Source organism: Dromiciops gliroides, chromosome 5 (assembly GCF_019393635.1).
Source record: "Dromiciops gliroides isolate mDroGli1 chromosome 5, mDroGli1.pri, whole genome shotgun sequence".
Classification (NCBI taxonomy): domain Eukaryota; kingdom Metazoa; phylum Chordata; class Mammalia; order Microbiotheria; family Microbiotheriidae; genus Dromiciops; species Dromiciops gliroides.
The window spans coordinates 62,684,840-62,704,853 of record NC_057865.1 but is presented as its reverse complement, the minus strand read 5'-3'; the positions used below and the strand labels follow the sequence as shown (position 1 = coordinate 62,704,853).

At 43.0% G+C, this 20,014-nt stretch overlaps 1 protein-coding gene and 1 pseudogene across 4 annotated transcripts in view; both read right to left on the bottom strand.

Moving 5' to 3' along the window:
- Positions 1-20,014, bottom strand: part of KIAA1217 (KIAA1217 ortholog) — a 587,997-nt gene that overhangs the window by 19,106 nt on the left and 548,877 nt on the right. For all 4 annotated transcript variants that reach the window (XM_043968401.1, XM_043968404.1, XM_043968405.1 and 1 more), the window contains 3 exons: positions 14,644-14,819; positions 5,434-5,564; positions 4,350-4,497 (listed from right to left, as the gene is read on the bottom strand). In XM_043968401.1, the coding sequence (XP_043824336.1) occupies positions 4,350-4,497; positions 5,434-5,564; positions 14,644-14,819 (455 nt within the window). The remainder of the gene's footprint in view (positions 1-4,349; positions 4,498-5,433; positions 5,565-14,643; positions 14,820-20,014) is intronic.
- Positions 1,920-3,269, bottom strand: LOC122729499 (annotated as a pseudogene).

The following is a 20,014-nucleotide window of genomic DNA, read 5'->3' as shown; positions in this document are numbered from 1 at the left end:
GTCACTTAACCCTCATTGCCCTGCCCACCCCCAAATAATGATGAGGAGGAGGAGAAGAAGGAGGAGAAAGAGGAAGAGGAGGAAGAAGAGGAGGATGGCAGAGATTTTAAGAAATGGAGGTAAGGAGAAAGGTATGCCAAGCATGAGGAACCACCAATACAAAGGCACAGAGAGGAACAGCTGATAAGCCAATATGGACAGATCACAGAGTATGTGAAGGGAAGTCAAGCATAAGAAGACTGAGAAGAAATACTGCACGATTGTTTCCTGAGTAAGTTCTGTAATCCCCTCACACAATGCCATGGAGACAATCAGTACTCTTCAATGAGAAGAGCAGAGGCTCCAGATGTTAGTCTTTTTGTGGTCCCTATGGTTAGACCAGCATCGTAGGCTCATTGTTTGGATGGTGGTGGCATCACTTTACCGCCACACGATGATTCTCTGTTATTCCCCTAATCAACTTCATTCGGTTTTATTCCTAACAAATGACTGAAGAGCTGGGAATAGGGGAGTCAGCAGCTGGTACAGGGCAAGTTGTTTTTAATTACACAGCTAAGTTCATATAATCATCACTCAGTGCTTACTAAATATAACAAGTGCTTGTCTTCAGAACCTATTTTTCCACACAGCGTATACTCCAAAGGAGTGAGACATGAGAAAGACACATGGAGATGGTTCTCTTTTTATGTATTTGGTCTAAAAATAATATAAATATAAATAAAATAGATAATATTATCTGATCGTAGCTCGGAATCCATTCTGTGTTCTCTGTTCTGGAAAGAGATCCATCTCCTTTCACATCCATGCAGCATGGAGGTTCTCTATGATCCCCCTTTCTTCTCTCTCTCCATTCTCTGCCTGGGTGATCTCATCAGCTCCCAAAGGTTCAAGTATCATCTCTACATAGATGACTCCAAAATCTTCTATTGAAGCCCAAGTCTCTCTTAGTTTCCACTGGCAATTACTTATGGATAACTCTTCCAGGATATTCCACTAGCATCTTAAACTCAACACGTCCAAGATGAAACTCATTATTTTCTCCCTCACTCCTTCCACCTCCAAAGTCTCCTTTTGCTGTTGAAGGCATGGTCATCCTCCCAGTCATCCCAGGTTCATCAGTCTGTGAGTCTTGTCATCTCTACCTCTACACCTCCAGCATCTTTCCCCTTCTCATTTGGTTTCCAGATGTTTTCTCTGCTAAGTAGTGGCCTCACTCATTCATGTCTTAACCTTCTTGTAGCCTTTAAGAGGCCAGGGAGACCCTCCAGGCCTCAAATGAAGCCATGGGGTAGTTTACTTACTCCTCTATGTATCTAGTCCTACTCCCTATTTGGACCTTCAAAGTATTTGGCTTCTACCTCTATTATAGACACATTGGGTTCTGTTGTATCATTATAATAATAATAAATTTTTTACATTCTTTTCAGGAGTTTGAGATCCAAATTCTCTCCCTCCCTCCAATTCCCCCTCATTAAGAAGACATATAATAATAACTAGTAGTAATAATAATAATAGTTGTTGTTGTTGTTTGTCCTTCATTCTCAAAGAGGACCGTGACATAAGGGGAATGTCACGACTTGCACTAAATTGGATTTAAGTGAGGGAGCGCTGTGCAAAGTTACCAGCCTCACTCTCTCCTCCAAAGCCATCTGGGTCCAGTGGCAAGATATAGATAAGAACAACTGGAGATGGCTCTGGATGTTTAAGGCAATTGGGGTTAAGTGACTTGCCCAGGGTCACACAGCTAGTGAGTATCTGAGGTCAAATTTGAACTCAAGTCCTCTCAACTTCACGGCCAGTGCTCTATCCACTGTGAAACTTACTGACCAATAACAACAACAACAGCAACAGCAATAACTAGCATCTATATAGCAATTTAGAGTCTGCAAAGAGCTTTTTATCTGTTATCTTATTTGATCTTTTTTTTTTTTCTTGTTAAATAGTTGTTTATTGGAAAAAGTGGGCTGAGGAGGGGTCGCTAGATTCACCACAGAGCAACAACACCACACGAGTTAGGAGTGATGGGAGAGGTCAGCACAAAGCTCTGGGATCTCAGCCTCTTCCTGGACTGTGAGGGATGGCCTGGAGTGTTAGGGCATACCCAGGTGAAAGGCCTAGACTTAGTAGGCGTGGTTAGAGACAAAGAGTGACTCGCTGGCTGCAGCTCCTGACTTTCCACTTGGAGTATACTTGCCTTGAGCAGCTTGGCTATTAGCCGTGGCCCGCTTAATATATTCCTCTTGGGCAGCCTTTACATTTTCCTTCTTTCCACCCCAGGTTTTGAGGGCAGATGCCTGCAGGGCTCGGCCATAAGAAAAGGTCAGGGCCCATGGCTTATGCAAGGGGCAGGTATTGATGGCATTGAGGTTGATGGAGGCATCCTCCTCACTCTGACCCCCAGACAGGAAGGTGATACCAGTGACTGCAGGAGGCACAGTTCGGCGAAGGGCAGTTACAGTTGCCATTGCAATCTCCTCATGTGAATACTTCTGAGTGCAGGCATGGCCAGCAGTGACCATGTTAGGCTTCAGCAAGGTCCCTTCCAGATAGACATGGTGGTCACTCAGAGCTTTGTAGACAGCAGCCAGCACCTTCTCAGTGACATACTGACAGGTCTTCAGATCATGTTCTCCATCAGGGAGGATCTCTGGCTCCACAATGGGGACAATACCATTCTGCTGGCAAATGCTGGCATATCGGGCCAGCACATTGGCATTCTCCATGATGGCAAGTGGGGAAGGTATATTATCCCCGATCTTCAGTACACTTGGCAAAGTCAGCCCCATCCTTCTTATACTGGGCACAACGCTCACTCAGCCCATCCAGACCTTGGGTGGTAGTCTCGCCATTGGTCCCTGCCAGGGGCACTACACCTTTGTCCACCTTGATGCCCACAATGCCACCCTTTGCCTTTATGACTTTGGGGAAGGGACGACCATCATCGGCTTTCTGGTAGAGTGTCTCATGGAAAAGGATAACACCTCCAATACAGGAGTTCACTCGATCATCTGCTGTTAGAAGTAACTGCCTATAGAGGCGACGATTTTCCTCTGTGTTCTCAGTTCCAATGGACTGCAGCCGCTTTGCAATGCTACCAGTGGACTCATCTGCTGCCAAAATTCCCTTGCCCGGTGCAACAATTCGGTGAGCTATTTCAGACAGTTCTTTCTTTTGCTCTGGTGTCAACGCTGGGTATTGGCAAGGCATGTTTTCCTTGGCTGTGCTGGTAGTTTCCCGCAGGATGCAGACCTCTTATGGTCGGGAGCCGAACTTCTCTTATTTGATCTTTATAATAAGGTGCATGTATTATTATCAACACATTTTGTAGATGGGAAAACTTAGGCTGAGAAAGGCTAAGTGATTTGCCAAGGGTTGTATACCAGATGTATCAGAAGTGGGACTTGAACCCAAGTGTCCAAGATTTCCAGGTCAGTTCTCTAGCTACCACACTTTGTTTCCTCTCAAAAAAAATTGGGATAGATTATCTTGTGATGTGTCTCCTGCTTTGAACACCCATCTGTCAAGAATACTTGTGTGGCTTATGTTAGATCAGACGACCTCAAAGGTCTCTTCCAATCCCAAGATTCCACAGTGTATTATTTCCCAAAGTTAATTGCAAAGTTTAATTCTCTTTTTTCCCCCTTTGAGAAAATTAAAAAAATTAATGGATGCATTTGGCTAAAACCGATGTGAAAACTACCTAGAGACTGGGGCAGCTAGGTGGCGCAGTGGAGAGAGCACCGGCCCTGGAGTCAGGAGGACCTGAGTTTAAATCTGGCCTCAGACACTTAACACTTACTAGCTGTGTGACCCTGGGCAAGTCACTTAACCCCAATTGCCTCACTTAAAAAAAAAAAAAAAAGAAAACTACTTAGAGGAACTTAAAACCCAAACCCATTTGTTGTACATAGTACCTTTCACCCCACCAGTGTCTTAAATGTGTTTGGTTTTTTTTGGTGGGGCAATTGGGGTCAAGTGACTTGCCCAGGGTCACACAGCTAGTAAAGTGTTAAGTGTCTGAGGCCGGATTTGAACTTGGGTACTCCTGAATCCAGGGCCAGTGTTCTATCCACTGTGCCACCTAGCTGTCCCCAGTGTCTTAAATATGACAAACACATTATAGAAGAGTTATTCCCTTGGAATCACAACCAACAAGGTTTAAGGATGGGAAACTATAGCAGCAGCTGTAGCTTCCCAGTAACATGGGAACTAAGAGGCTGTAAATCGTCACGGAAATGGAAACAATCTCAATGAGAAGGTGCCCATGTTGGAAGTGCTTTCCTCCCCCCCCACCCCCCCCACCGCCCAGAATGGTCACGAGCCCTCACCCAGGCCATAGTCCAGTTTACCTTCTTAACATCGTTAACACATCAGTCATACTGCGGACCCTCTTGAGGAGGCTGTCCAGTTTGTGGGGTTCCTCTTTCAGAAATCTCACAGCCTCCACTTCGATACGCAAAATAGCCCGCATCTTATTCTGCAAGGTTGGAAATTCTCCTGCAGGGCCAAAGACAAATAGACAATTCAATGGGAGGAACACTAATGAGGGCCAAAGAGCAGAAAGCAATGCAGCAGAGTTAGAAAGCAATGGGTGATCTTCACCCTTCTATGGTATAGGTTGGCTATGCCCAAACACACATCGTTATTTGCTGTATTTAAAAACAGGCATTTGGTGGCAAAGTGAATAGAGCAGGGCCTGGAGTCTGGAAGACTCATCTTCCTGAGTTCAAATTTGGCCTCCGATACTTATTAGCAGTGTGACTCTGGGCAAGTCACTTAAGCCTGTGTTCCTCAATTTCCTCATCTGTAAAATGAGCAGGAGAAAGAAATAGCAAACCATTCCAGTATCTTTCCCAAGAGAACACCAAATGCGGTCGTGAAGAGTCAGAAATGACTGAAAACAACTAAACAACAACAAATTTATTATGAATCTATTCAATGTAATGGAGAAGGTGACTGTGAGAGCATAAAGTTTTTTTGTTTGTTTGTTTGTTTTTTGGGTGAGGCAATTGGGGTTAAGTGACTTGCCCAGGGTCACACAGCTAGTACATGTTAAGTGTCTGAGGCTGGATTTGAACTCAGATCCTCTTGAATCCAGGGCCGGTGCTCTATCCACTGCGCCATCTAGCTGCCCCGAGCATAAAGTTATTACTGGAAAGGACCTCAGGGCTTATCTTGTGCAAACTTCTTATTTTACAGGTCATCTGGAGGATCATAGATAGGAACCTAGAAGGAGCATTCAGCATCGCCCCTTCCAGCCACCTCATCTCACAGATGAAGGCAGGGAGGCCCAGAGATGTGAAGGCGCCTATTTGCCAGAGGTCACAGAGGGAGTATGTGGCAAAACTGGAATCTTGACCCCAGCCGACTCCAAGTTCAGCAATGGTAAGTAAAGTTTTTGCTCGCCTTCCCTCCTGGAAGAAGGACGCTCACCTTTCAGGGCGGCCACAGCTTCGCCCACTTGTCGAAGAAGGAAAGCCCCATCTTCCACATCCTTCAGTGTGACCACACGGCCAGCCGAGTGGGAGTCCTTCTTCAGATCTTCAACAAAATCTTCTAGCTCACTGCAGGAAACAAACAGAAGGACGGAAAAACAAAACCAAAACAAAAGGCAGAGGGAGAGGGAGGGAAGGAGAGGGAGAGAAGGAGGGAGAGGGAGAGAGAGAGGAGTGAGCCCATTCATATATGCATTAGGAACACACACCCTGTCCTAAATGGTAGTATTGCTAAGATTAGTTAGGACTGGTCTCTCCACCCCGATGGCCACTATATCCATAGATTAATTAAATTAATTAATTTCCCATTAGGCCCCTCTGCACTCAGTCTCTCCTCTTCTCAATCCGTTTTCAACAAAGCGGCCTTTCTATCGTCCAGGTCTGACCGTGTCAGTGCACTCTACTTAGACAACTCCCGTGGCTGTCAGCTGCCTTTAGGAACCGATGCCAACTCTTCTGGTGGGCACTGAAAGCTTTCTGCAGCCTGACCCTAGCTTCCCTTCCCAGACTTATTACATAGTACTTGCCTTTACCCATTCTATGGTCTGGCCAAACTAGCCTTTTTAGCACAGGCTTCACTCCCCCATGCCAACACCTTAAAGAAAACCTCCTTGCCTTCAAATCTCAGATCAAAAGCTCCCTCCTCCATGAGGCCTTTTCTGGTCCCTTCAGCTGTTAGCGCCTCCCATGAAATCACCTGATATGATTCTGCATGTTTTTTTGTTTTGTTTTGTTTTGTTTTTGTTTGTTTTTTAGTGAGGCAATTGGGGTTAAGTGACTTGCCCAGGGTCACACAGCTAGTAAGTGTGTGTTAAGTGTCTGAGGCCGGATTTGAACTCAGGTACTCCTGACTCCAGGGCCGGTGCTCTATCCACTGCGCCACCTAGCTGCCCCGATTCTGCATGTTTTACAAAAACTTTTATTTGTACACACACTATTTCTCCAATAGAATTTAAGTTTTGGGGGGCGGGTGGGCTGTTCCGTTTTAATCTTTGCATCTCTAGCCAGCACTTACCACAATGCCAGGCGCACAATAGGAGCTTAATGAACACTTAAGGACAAACAACAACAAACAAGAATAAGGACAACAGGTATGTCTATATGGGGTACCCCTTTTCCTTTTCCTTTTTAATCAGAGTTTATACCATCGTGGCCTAACTATAAGCTGTATTTCTCTCTCAAAATCTGACCTGTATAAAAAATTCAAATGCGGTATGAGTTCAATGTATACCTGCGCATTTTATCCTTTCAAACACTTCTCATTTTAGTGGTGGAACAAAAGCTTGGGAGCAGTATTGATTTGGACCAATAGGACTGTTGTTTAGGCTTATGCTTTATTTCTCCTCCTAGCTTGGGCAGTCATTGGACAGAGAATTTCTTAATTATTTTTGGATCCCCTCAGTGCCTAACATAGTGCTTAGTACAGAGCAGGTACTCAATAAAAGTTCTATGAATGAATGAATGAGTGGATGAAAGAATGAATGAGTGGGGGGCAGCTAGATGGCGCAGTGGATAGAGCACCGGCCCTGGTTTCAGGAGTACCTGAGTTCAAATCCGGCATCAGACACTTAACACTTACTAGCTGTGTGACCCTGGGCAAGTCACTTAACCCCAATTGCCTCACTAAAAAAAAAAAAAAAAAGAATGAATGAGTGAGTGAATGAATGGATGAACAAACGAATCTTTGATATTGTAATGATTGGAATGATGCCACCTATTGGAGACTTACTATAGGAAAGCTCCACCATGAGGAGAATGCCTCCTCAGAGGGCAAGGCCATGTGGCTTCTCCCTGGCGTCAGGAAGTAACGTTTGCACATGGGTATTGTCCACCAAGGCTACCAGCCAATCACCTTGAGGAGCCTCCCATTCTCTGGGAGGGGACAGGAAGGAGGAAGGAGGGCCTGCGCAGAGAGGTCTGTCTTTTTTTAGTTTCTGACTTGATGGTGGTGGTGGCGGCAGAGGACTTCACAGGAAATTTGAGGAAAGATAGGAATGCCAGGCTGTTGGAATTCTGTTCTCAATCTTTCTCTTTCTATCTTTCAATAAACCCTTAAAAACCTAAACTCGTTTTATCAGTGATTTTAGTCAGTTTCCCCCAAAACTGGGGGAACAGATTAGAACCCACATTTAGAATCTTAAATTACACAATATAAACAACACAAGCTTGAGGCAAGCCATTTCCGGCAAAATCACACCGCAGCTCTTGGCTTCAATGTCGCTTCCCATGACGTTTCTCCAGCATATTAATAAGAACCACCCTCAGACACTAAGGTCATCCTGTCTGCTGTGGGTCTGAGCTTCCTCACCTATAAAATGAAAAGGGTTGGACTGAATGATCTCTAAAGGTCCCTCCCAGCTTTAAATGCTTCAATTCCTTGTAAATCCAAAGAGCCAAAGGAAAATACTTGGGGGGGATGAAAACCACTAGATGGCAGCATGAGAACAGATGTTGTGCTGGATTTGAGGAAGAGAAATTGTGCTTTTTTTTGGGGGGGGGGGTTAAGATATAGAGAATGAGCAGCGTCAATTATATTATTATGGCCAATGTGTGTGTGTATGTGCTTGTGGATGTGTGTGTGTAGTGTGGTGGGGGGGAGTGTCTACCATTTAATCCAGATACAATATAGGATTCACTGCTTATAAATGGATACTATCAGGAAAAGGTGAGCAATGAGGAATGGGAATGGGATGGGATAAGGGAAGAGAAAGGGCTTTGTAGACCTTGAGCCACCATAGAAATGTAGCTATTGTTATGATGCAGGGTCCATCACAGTGGTACCTCTTCTTTCTCCTTCAGATTTTTAAGAAGACACCAAAATGCTCAATGAAGACTTAAGAGAACTCCTTCTAGACCAAAGTAGAAGGCCCTGCCCTTGCTCCAAAGGCATTTTTAAAACAAAGGATCTGTTTGGTGACTACGCCAACAAACCTGTCCTTCAGGGAGGAAGAAAGGATATGGGATTTTCTTTCCTTTTTTTAAATGATTACCCAATGTAGATCTAAACTCATGAGCTCAAGAAATCTGCCAGCCTTAGTTTCCCCAGTGGATGGGATTTCAAGTATGTACCAACATGCCCAGCGTGGATACTTCTAAAGAAGTCTGTGGCAATCCCTCGTTCCTTCCTTTCCTGCAGTTTCTCCCCTTTGCCTTGTTTTCCCTGACCTGCACTTTATATTTTTCTACCTCCCAGGTCTAGGAACTTGTACTTTACATAAATTTTCCATCTCAGATCCAAATGTCATTGTGTTAAAGACTGATTGGTGGCCAGCGGCATCTCAAAAACTGGCTGGCAGAATTGTGCCTCTGAATGGGACGGTCTGTGGATTAACCTACAAACCCAGATGTCCTCCAATTTGCAATTAATTTTCAAAAGAGTTGTGGTTTGACCCTCAGTCTGCCTCTGCCCGGAGTCCTGATTTAATCACTTCTCTCCTACATGCCTCCTGGGTCTCATAACCCCTGCTCACTAACGGCCAATAAACTTCCTGGTTGGCCTTTCTGTGTCCTTGTTGTCAATGGATCATCCGGAAATGCACGGCAATTTTCTCCTGCCCCAAAGTGCCACTTTTTAATATAGCGTGTGCTGGTTACAAATAAGGCATTAAAGTTTGTTGGGGGGAAAAATTGTAAAAAGAGCACTGGGAACTCAGAAATGAAGTTTTCCAATGCCTTTACCATTCAGTCTATGTCTACTTAGGCTAGTAATTCTAGCAAACCTGCACGCTGCCGAGTGACCAAGGCTTCTGTCTTGTTTTTTTGTTTTGTTTTGTTTTGTTTTGCAGGGCAATGGGGGTTAAGTGACTTGCCCAGGGTCACACAACTAGTAAGTGTCAAGTGTCTGAGGCCGGATTTGAACTCAGGTCCTCCTGAATCCAGAGCCTGTGCTTTATCCACTGCTCCACCTAGCTACCCCCCAAAGGCTTCTGTCTTGCTGGCTGAATACTATGGATTCCAGCTCTGAGATAGTTAATAAACAGTTTTCAACCTATCCCTTATGTCTTAGTGAGAAAGAACATACCTTGGTAGCATGTAAAGAGCATTGTACTTGAGATGAAAGTATTCATTTCCCACTTCTACTATGAATGACCCGTGTGACCTTGGGCAATTCATTTCTAGATCTGGGCCTCAGTTGCTTCATCAGTAAAATGAGAGGGTTGAACTAGGAGTATGCCCTCTAAAGCCACTACCATCTCTGGCCTTCCTTTAGTCTAAGTCATAAAGTACTCGTGGAGGCCATCTCTGGACCTAAAATCTAAAGATCCTGAGTCACTTCACCTCAGTTTCCTCATCTGTAAATTGAGGGGAGGAGGGGAGACTTGTTTGTCCTACATTCTCAAAGAGGATTTAAGTGAGGGAGGGCTGTGCAAGGTCACCAACTTCACTCTCCTCCAGAGCCTTCTGGGTCCAGTGGTAAGACATGCATCAGGATGACTAGAGATGGCCCAGATGGCTAAGGCAATTAGGGCTAAGTGACTTGCCCAGAGTCACACAGCTAGTGAATATCTGAGGTCAGATTTGAATTCAGGTCCTCCTAACTTCAGGGCCAGTGTTCTATCCAGTTTGCCACCCAGCTGCCCTAGAGGGGTTGGACCAGATGGCCTCGGGCCCCCTCTAGGTTTTGAATCCATGATCCTAAGATTCTCATTTAAAATGGTGATTGATAGGAACTTTTTTTTTTTGCAGGGCAATGAGGGTTAAGTGACTTGCCCAGGGTCACACAGCTAGTAATTGTTAAGTATCTGAGGCTGAGTTTGAACTCAGGTCCTTCTGAATCCAGGGCCAGTGCTTTATCCACTGTGCCACCTGGCTGCCTGATATGAACTTTTGATCTCCCTCCTTCATATGGTTATTGTGAGAACAAGCAGTAAGACCTACAGATATGGGTTATTGTTATGGATTCTGGTTATGCTGGGTAGCAATAGAAGTGCACTGGCTGATGGAAACATTCCGAGAGATTACTTTCACGTAGAAATCAAGCTCTGTCAGCAGTTCTACCATTCCCTCCCTCATTTTACAGATGAGGAAACTGAGGCAAACAGGGTTAAATGAACTTGCCCAGGGTATAGTAGTAGACAACTACTACTCTGTCTGAGGTCAGCTTTGAACTCAGGAAGGTATGTCTTCCTGATTTCAGGCCTGGCACTCTAACTACTAGGCCACCTAGCTGCCCCCTTGCGTCTCTTGTCTCATCTGTAAAAAGGGAACTGGACAAGAGGATCCCTAAGATACCTTTCACCTCTAAAGCCCATGAGTAGTTGCTTAGAGACGTTTATTGAATTGAATTGAACTATCTGTCTAGTGGGAAGGAAGACAAGCTTGACTAATCAATCAACCATTTAGTAAATATATAACGCATTTATGAAGTGCTTGCTACAGGCCAGCAGCCAGACTTTGTCCTGGAGATACATATACAAATAAGCAAGATGGTCTTCGCCTTTAAAGGCTTATATTTGAATGGGAATGGGAAGGAAGACACTATAGAAAGAGGGGGCAGGGAATGGCCACATGGGTTTTGGGGCGTGGGGGTGGCTGGAAGGTAGAGGCCTAGTTTCAGGCAGGATAAAATGGTATTCAATGAGCTCCCCCCACCCCAAAGACCTAGAACTGTCCCCACAATGCTACTCCTGGTGTTTTCAGTTTACCAGGCCTTGAAGTGATCCCCTAGGTCTAAGGTATTCTAGTCACATTTTTTCTTACTTTGTTTTACAAGCATTTATTAAGTTACTTTGCATCAGACATTGTGTTAGACACTAAGGAGTACAGAGACAAAAGCAAACCAATCCCTGTTCTCAAGAAGCTTATATTCTATGGGAAGGAAATAACATGTAAGCAGAAAATTAAATATAAGATACATAAAAGGGGCAGCTAGGTGGCATAGTAGATAGAGCGCCGGCCCTGGAGTTAGGAGGATCTCAGTTCAGATCCGACCTCAGACACTTGACACCTACTAGCTGTGTGACCCTGGGCAAGTCATTTAACCCTCACTGCCCGGCCCCCGCCCCCCCAAAAAAATACATGCAAGATAATATCCAGGAAACAACTGAGTGTGTGTGTGTGTGTGTGTGTGTGTGTGTGTGTGTGTGTGTGTATGTGAGTGATCATTAGAGGCTTCCTATAGAAGGTGGGTCTTGAGCTAACCCACTGAAGGAAGCCGGGGATTCCAGGAAGTACACGTGACAGGGGAGGGCATCCTAAGGATAGGTTATAGCTCATTTGAAGGTAAAGAGGCAGAATATAAAATCCCATGTACTAGAACAACAGCAAGCGGTTCAGCTTTGCTATAAAGTAGATATGAAAGAGAATAATATGCAATAACTCTGGACAGTTCGGCTGGAGCCAGACTGTGAGAGGCATTAAAAGGCAGAGAGAGGAGGTGAGATTTTATCAAGAGGGAGCCGCAGGAGTTTTCAGAATTGGGGAATTATATGGTTAGACCTGGGCTTTAGGGACAGCAAATTTTCAGCTCTGTGGGGTATGGATTAGGGAGGTGGCAGACTAGAAGTAGGGGGATCCATCAGACAATTATTGCCAAGGCACAGATGAGGGGTGATGAGGGCCAGAAGGAAGGCAAGGGTCACCCAGGTGGAGACAAGGGGATGGACAGAGGAGATATTCACTAGCCAAAGTTCAGGGAGGGGAGATAAGACATTTTATAATAATTTTTTTTAGGAGGCTAGTATTGTGACCTCTATAAATAATTTTATTTACAGATTTTTGTTTGCTTGTTTTCAGTCATGTCTGATTCTTCATGACCCCATTTGGGGTTTTCTTGGCAAAGATACTAGAGTTTGCCACTTCCTTTTCCAGCTTACTTTACAAATGAGTAAACTGAGGCAAAGAAGGTTAAATGACTTGCCATTTTCTTCTCCAGCTCATTTTACAGATGAGGAATTGAAGCAAGAGAGTTTAAGTGTTACCCAGGGTCACACTACCAGTGTCTGAGGCCATCTTTGAACTCAGGAATATGTCTTCCTGACTTCAAGTCTGGTGCTCTATCCACTGCGGCACCACCCAGCTGACCTATTTTATTTTATTTTAATTTTATTTTTTCCCTAATTTTATTTTTAAAAAACAAAACAAAACAATTTTATGGTTGTTCTTTGTTTTCATATCATAGTCATTTCCTTTTAATTGTGACCTCTAGATTGAATGCTCCACTTTAACAGCAGTAGCAACAGCGGATCTAAGCAAAGCCAAATCAACAGAGTAACCTTGTTTGCCAGTTCATTCCACATTCCCCTGTATATCATCCCACCTCTCTATAGAGAGGAGGAAGGGTGTTTAGGAGTCATATTTAGTCATCTTTAGCACAATGGAGGAATAACCAAAATCACTCCTATCCATTTTTGAATTTTGAGGTTATTTTTGAACCAAATGAACAAAACAGAGTTTTGAAAGAATTTCTTTTCTGATAAAATTTCTGTAAGGAAGCATGTTGCATTTGTGACCAAGATGAACCGATAAGCAGAGCTGTAACTAGGATGGTGTGACTGGGACTTTTCCACAGGCCCCTGAAATTTAGTGGACACAAAAATTTAATCATACTTTCTTTTCAGTAGTATAGAAGCTACCACATCAGTCCCCTCTCCCTCTAAACTGAATTTGTCATAAACACTTATTGAATTATTTATACATCATTAATTCCAAATTTGATTTACGGTTTCACAGTATGTCCTGGGTGACAAATTATGAATCTGATCTCAAGGTCACACTCTGCAGAGTTTGAATTCTTTTTTTTTTTTTAGTGAGGCAATTGGGGTTAAGTGACTTGCCCAGGGTCACATAGCTAGTAAGTGTTAAGTGTCTGAGGCCGGATTTGAACTCAGGTACTCTTGACTCCAGGGCCAGTGCTCTATCCACTGCGCCACCTAGCTGCCCCAAGAGTTTGAATTCTTAAAAACAAACAAACAAACAAACAAACAAACAAACACCAAAAAACCTAAAAGTTGTAATATCCTTACTACCTATTCAAAGGCACATAAACACTACATCAATTTTAGAGGCTATATAATTTTATATAGGGTCTATATAATGCATGGCATGATATGAACGCTTGGATGAATAATTTTAATTCATTAAAGAGAATTCCAATTTTCACCCTCTCTTTGGTATGTCCCTTAGGGGAAAAGTCTCATTTTATCCAAATATGTTAGGCTGGCACCAAAGGAAATTTGAAATATCAATCCAATAAAGACTAGGTGATAGAGTCTAGTCTATAGATCACAGAGAATAGTGGCTATGAGGACCATTTGAAAGCAATTCTCCTAAAATCCCAAATTATGGGAATCATACTCCCCAGGAAATGGCAGAGTTACAGCTTGTGTAAGGCTAGAAGCACTCAGAAAAATGACTCTTCATTAAAACATAAGGTGCGATAGCTCTGTGATAAATGGCCTTGTATGGTCTCCCATACATTAACATAAAAGATGTATTTCTTCTAGTGACTAGGCATAATAAACTCATGTTAAATTTCAATAGTGTGGCCAGAGAAATGCTTTCAATGAGGACTATGGATAAAATTCTTAACATTCAAAAGCACACCTTTCCTCACTTCAGATCGGACATTATTTAAATTGTTTTTCTGAGGATTTCATTATGAAGATATGTTTAATACAATCTCATCTAAACTTGGTCTTCAATTACATTAATTATTAATATCACATTTACCATACATACAGCTTTGCTATTTGCTCCTTTTAATTAAGTGTGGAGTTGAACTCTAGTAAAGGATCTTCCCCAATGCAAAAGCTTTTTAAAATGACCAGTGATGCTGACTACCATACTGCATCTAATACAGGAAGCATTTTATCATCAAATTGGTTTCAATAAAATCTGACCTTGCCCATTATTTATTTCTATCTATATCTATACCCATACCTATACCTATAAAATATATTGGATCCTTTAAAAGGGAGTTGAATTTAATACAACATATCAATCAATTAAGCAAGCAAAGAATCCAAAACTATTTGGGGCCCAAAAGCTTCCTTCAGCAAGATACTAACTAGGCAGAAGCTGTATTCCTCCCATTGGGAGGAGGCAACTTTTCTATGGTCAAAAGGCTACACCTTTATTTAAGTCCAATGCACCGCCCCCCCCAATACTCACCATAACTTAAAAAAAATTATGATTATTTTTTTCTCACCATAACTTCTTGACAATTTTTTCCTCTTCGTGAAGGTACTTCTGTCTCTCTTGCTCCACCAGGTGGCGCTGCCGCTGCACGGGATCCTCAAGCCTCTTCAGAGCTTCAATCACTTTGCCATTGATTTCCTGCTCAGCCTTCTTCATCATTGCCCTCAGCAACTCCTGATTCTGCAGCTGTTTCACAAAAGAAATCAAGTTCAATTTTCCTTGCCTGGCTAACATCTCTGGCAACTGAAAGCTTTGCAAGCACTCAGGAGTGGGTTTAGATAAACATGCCTGCAGCTGATGATTTAGCATCTGGGGCTGAGTAGGGGCTTCACTCCCTCTTACCCAAAGCTAGGTTGCACACATCTCAAGGGCAGCCTCTTATAACCAGTGTTATTTTTCAATACACATACACATATATACATACACACACATAAACAAATACAGACATGCAGACGTACATACACACAAATGCACAAATACACATATACCTGCATATACATTTCAAAGAATCTCATTGTAGGGATACAGATCTAGATACGTATGTGGGTATGTATATATGTGTATGCATATATATATATCCCACACATATACAAACTTGTATGTATGTGTATATATGTGTGTATATGTATATGTGCATATATATAATATGTAGTCGTTGTTGTCTGTCCCTCATTCTCAAAGAGGACCGTGACATTGGGACTTGCAGTCAATTGGATTAAAGTGAGGGAGGGCTGTGCAAGGTTACCAATCCACTCTCTCCTCCAGAGCCATCTGGGTCGAGTGGATGACTGCAGATGGCCCCGGATGTTTGACTTGCCCAGGATCACCCAGACAGTAAGTATCTGAGATGAGATTTGAATTCAGGTCCTCCCAACTTCAGGGCCAGTGCTCTATCTACTGAAATACCTAGCTGCCCCACATATATTCATGAATATGGTATTCGCTTCACTGAGGAAGAGGAAAACATGCCTTCTATGATTACAGCAATCTTGTGAAAGAAACTGACAAACAGAATTCTATGCTCCTATATTCTGGGTCTAGCTCTCACACGACTGCCATTTGGAAGAAATGGAATACCTTCCCTACTGACTGCATCATATCCTAGGTATAGAAAATGTCATTGATATCTTTCTTGTCACTGCTATGGAATAGCTTAGACACTCAAATTGAGGAGAAGTTATTTCTCATTTTCTGGCTTGTGGCACAACCGGCCCAGCTCCATGCACAGACTCACTGATGTGTGAAACCCAGCAATTAATGATTATCATCCTTATCAACCTTTCATGGTAAAAGGGCTCTAAATCTGCTTGTCAATTAAGTGATAACACAGTATTTTCACATAGGCCACTTGTACATAATTCTATCTATACAGTTTCCATGAGATTTTGTGACTGTCATCTCCTTAGCCTCCAAGATAGTTAAAGAGACATCTAGCTGCTTAGAGTTGCCAAGATCTGTGGGTTCTACCTCACCACCATCTCTTAAATCTGCCACCATTCTCTCCACTCACACATTTATCACCCTAGTTCAGGCCATTATTACTTCTCTCCTGAACTATCGCAATAGTTTCCAAATTGGTTTCCCCGAATTCAATATCTACCCTTCCTACTCCCCTTTCCCATCCATCTTCCACATAGCTGCTAAAATATAGTCCTGACACCATGTTTTTCCCTTGCTCTATAATCTTCAGTTGCTCCCTACTGCCTTGAGGATTGAATACAACCTCCCCTCTTTGACATTCAGAGCTTTTCCTATGAAGCTCCAGCCTACTTTTTTGTTCCCATAACACAGAACTCCTCTTGACACACTCCACAATCTGCCAAACTGAACTCTCTGCTGCTATTCCTCAAACAAAATTTCATGTCCTTTTTAGCTGCTTTTGCACAGACCATGCCAGGAAGGCACTCTCTTCTTGTCTCTACCTCTCAGAATTGTAATTCCGTTCCCAACTCAGCTCAAGAACTGCCTCCTACACAAGACTTTTCATGACCCCCAACCAGTCCAGTGCTTCGCTCCTCCCAAATTACCCTCTGTGTGTATGTATGTGTGTGTGTGTGTGTGTGTGTGTACACACTGATATGGGTACATGCTGTTTTTCTGACAGAACATAGGCTTCTCAAGGGAAGGAATTGGTTCACTTTTTGCCTTTGTATTCCTGGAGCCTTTTACAATGACTGGTGCAGTGGAAGGCTTTTGAAAATGGCATTCTGGCTGGCCAATTGCTTAGTAGAAAGCCTGGATTGCACTGTTACCTATTAAGCTTGAAACTGACAGTATTTCATTTTGGGGACATGAGTTTTGGGTGTACTTGGCCACTTGCATAGAATTCCTTGCTTTGTAGAGAGAGGTGCCCCTACTTTCTGTGTTTGCCGTGTGCCTTATGATTTTTGACAGCTCATGCATCAAGTCAATTCATTTACTCTGGCTCCAACATGATCATTATAGTCTACCTGTCTAATGTGTCCCTGAAATTTCAATTAACTATTATTGTCTTGCTTGCTTTCTGGTGTAACTCCTATTCACTATTCCATTTTGCAGATGCCATATTTCATCTTAGAGCTAGTGATAATGAGATACTTGTCAGCGGTCCAGGGTGCAAATGGATGTGTGGAAAAGCCCTAATGGCGGCTAATCTAGATATCACTTGTATTTGGTTTTGGAATACAGATGGTCTGATTCAGGGTAGATGTATATAATATACAAGTGCTGTAATAGCTCTTCCCATCCTTTGTTGATGGTGATAGGTAAGCTGAGTGGTGGGACACAAGCAGTACAAGGGCCACAATATTCACTTGTGTTTTGTGTCAGGCATTCTCCAGTCCTAGTTTACGTCCAGATGGGACCTTAGAGGTCATGTAGTTCAACCATCTCATTTCACAGTCAAGGAAATTGAGGCCCAGAAGGGTTAAGTGACTTGCTCAACCTCACACAGGTAGCAGCAAGTGACAGAGGTAGCACTTGAAACCCGCTCCTCTGACTCGTAATCCCACAGTCCTTTTCACTATAGCCCGCTGACTCTATGATATATTTCAGTCTAGGACCTGAAGCTTATCAAGCTGTTAAATCCCATTTTTCTATAGGAGAATGTAGCGGCGGGAAGAACGCTGGCTCTGAGGATTGCGTTCAGATCCTGCCTCTGACATTTAGTGCCTGTGTGGCCCTTGAAAAGTCATTTAATTTCCCTAGGCCTAAGTTTCCTCCTCCTTATTGAATCAGGCAATTTATGAGATCCCTTCAAATTTGAGATCATATGACCCTATGAGCCTAAAAAGGGTTGGCAATACCTAAAAAAAGCTAGCTAGCATTTATATAATGTCTTGACACACACGTGTGTGTATTTATCTATAGAGACATTATGTATATCCTTTCTCTCTCTCTCTCTCTCTCTCTCTCGATTTGCCAAGCATTTTACAAATATATCATTTGATCCTGAAAACCAGAAGAGGTAAATGCTAATCCCCATTTTTACAGCTAAGGAAACTGAGGAAGAGTCCACTTGCCCAGGGTCATACAGATAACACAGATAGTAAGTGTCTGAGGGAGGATTCTTTTCTTTTCTTTCTTTTTTTCTTTTCTTTTTTTCAGGGCAATGGGGGTTAAGTGACTTGCCCAGGGTCACACAGCTAGTACATGTCAAAGTATCTGAAGCCAGATTTGAACTCAGGTCCTCCTGAATCCAGGGCTGGTGCTTTATCCGCTGTGCCACCTAGCTGCCCCCTGAGGGAGGATTCAAACACTGCACCACCTATTTGCCTCTAAATCACTGAATACCTTAGAGGAGGCATGGTAGGATTTCTGTTTTTTATACTAAAATGAGACTGGTTAGCATTACATTGCCAGATACTGAGGAAGCATATATAGGACCAAGACAAATGAGGCAATAGTCTGAATAGGTCTCAGTGCTGGCAGAGGCTGCATGTGTGTACTGTATGGAAATTACTGTTGTAATATCCAAGTTTATAGTAAGAAGTAAGAATGAACTAAAGAAGTAAGAGCCTCGGGGCAGCTAGGTGGCACAATAGATAGAGCACTGGCCCTGGAGTCAGGAGTACCTGAGTTCAAATCCAGCCTCGGACATTTAACTAGCTGTGTGACCCTGGGCAAGTCACTTAACCCCAATTGCCTCTCTTAAAAAAAAAAAAAAGAGCCTCCATTTCCTAGTGATATCCTTAGAGTTAATTCATTTCAATAAGCTTTCAAGCTGGACCTTGTTGGAATTTAGCCTTGTTCTTCTTGGCATTATCACAATTCCTTTTTCGGAAGCTGGAACAGACTAGATTGGACTGGACTAGGAGGGACTTTCTTACAGGTCTACCTGGACTGATTTCCTTGTCTCCTTACCTAAAGCTCGCTCTATTTACCCTGGCACTTCAACTCTTGGCTCAGGGCATTTTCTCTGGCTGCTCCCCATGCCTGGAACCCTCTCCCTCCTCCATCTACTGACCTCCCTGACTTCTTTTAAGCTCCAGTGAAAATCCAAGCTCCTCCTCCAGGAAGCTTTTCTCAGCCCCTGTTAATTCCAGGGCCTTTCCTCCGCTGCTGATCTCCTATTCATCCTATACATAGTTCGCTTTGTATCTATTTGCATGCTGTCTCCCCCATTAGATTGTAAGCTCCTTGAGGGCAGGGACTGTCTTTTGCCACTTTTCATATCCCCAGTGCTTAGCACAGTGCCTGCCATAAAGCAGATACTTAATAAATGGTTATTAATCGATTGGCTTGATGAATCAAGTAGTGCTAAAGTCAGGACTTAGATTACAACAACGCTGTGAATTAGGTGCTAGTATTACCTAGCTACACTTTACAGATGAGGAAACTGAGGGAGAAAGAGGTTAGTTAAATGACTTGCCCACAGTCATATAGCCTACTCTGTGTAAAGCCACAGAATACCAATACAAAAGGAAAAAGAAGTCTCCATAAGAAGCTTTATTTTACAGTCTTTATGTAAATTGGATTATATGCATTTCTAGGATTCATTTTTTTTTTCGGGGCAATGAAGGTTAAGTGATTTGCCCAGGGTCATACAGCTAGTAAGTGTCAAGTATCTGATGCTGGATTTGAACTCAGGTCCTCCTGAATTCAGGGCTGGTGCTTTATCTACTGTGCCACCTAGTTGCCCTGATTATATGCATTTCTAAATTTTTTTTTTTTAGTGAGGCAATTGGGGTTAAGTGACTTGTCCAGGGTCACACAGCTAGTAAGTGTTAAGTGTCTGAGGCTGGATTTGAACTCAGGTACTCCTGACTCCAGGGTCAGTGCTCTATCCACTGCGCCAACTAGCTGCCCCACATTTCTAATCCTATAAGGGTGTTTGTTGATTTTTTTTAATTGCTAAAGTTGCTCTAATTTTTCTTTTAGGAAATTCTTGAAACTGACTTGAA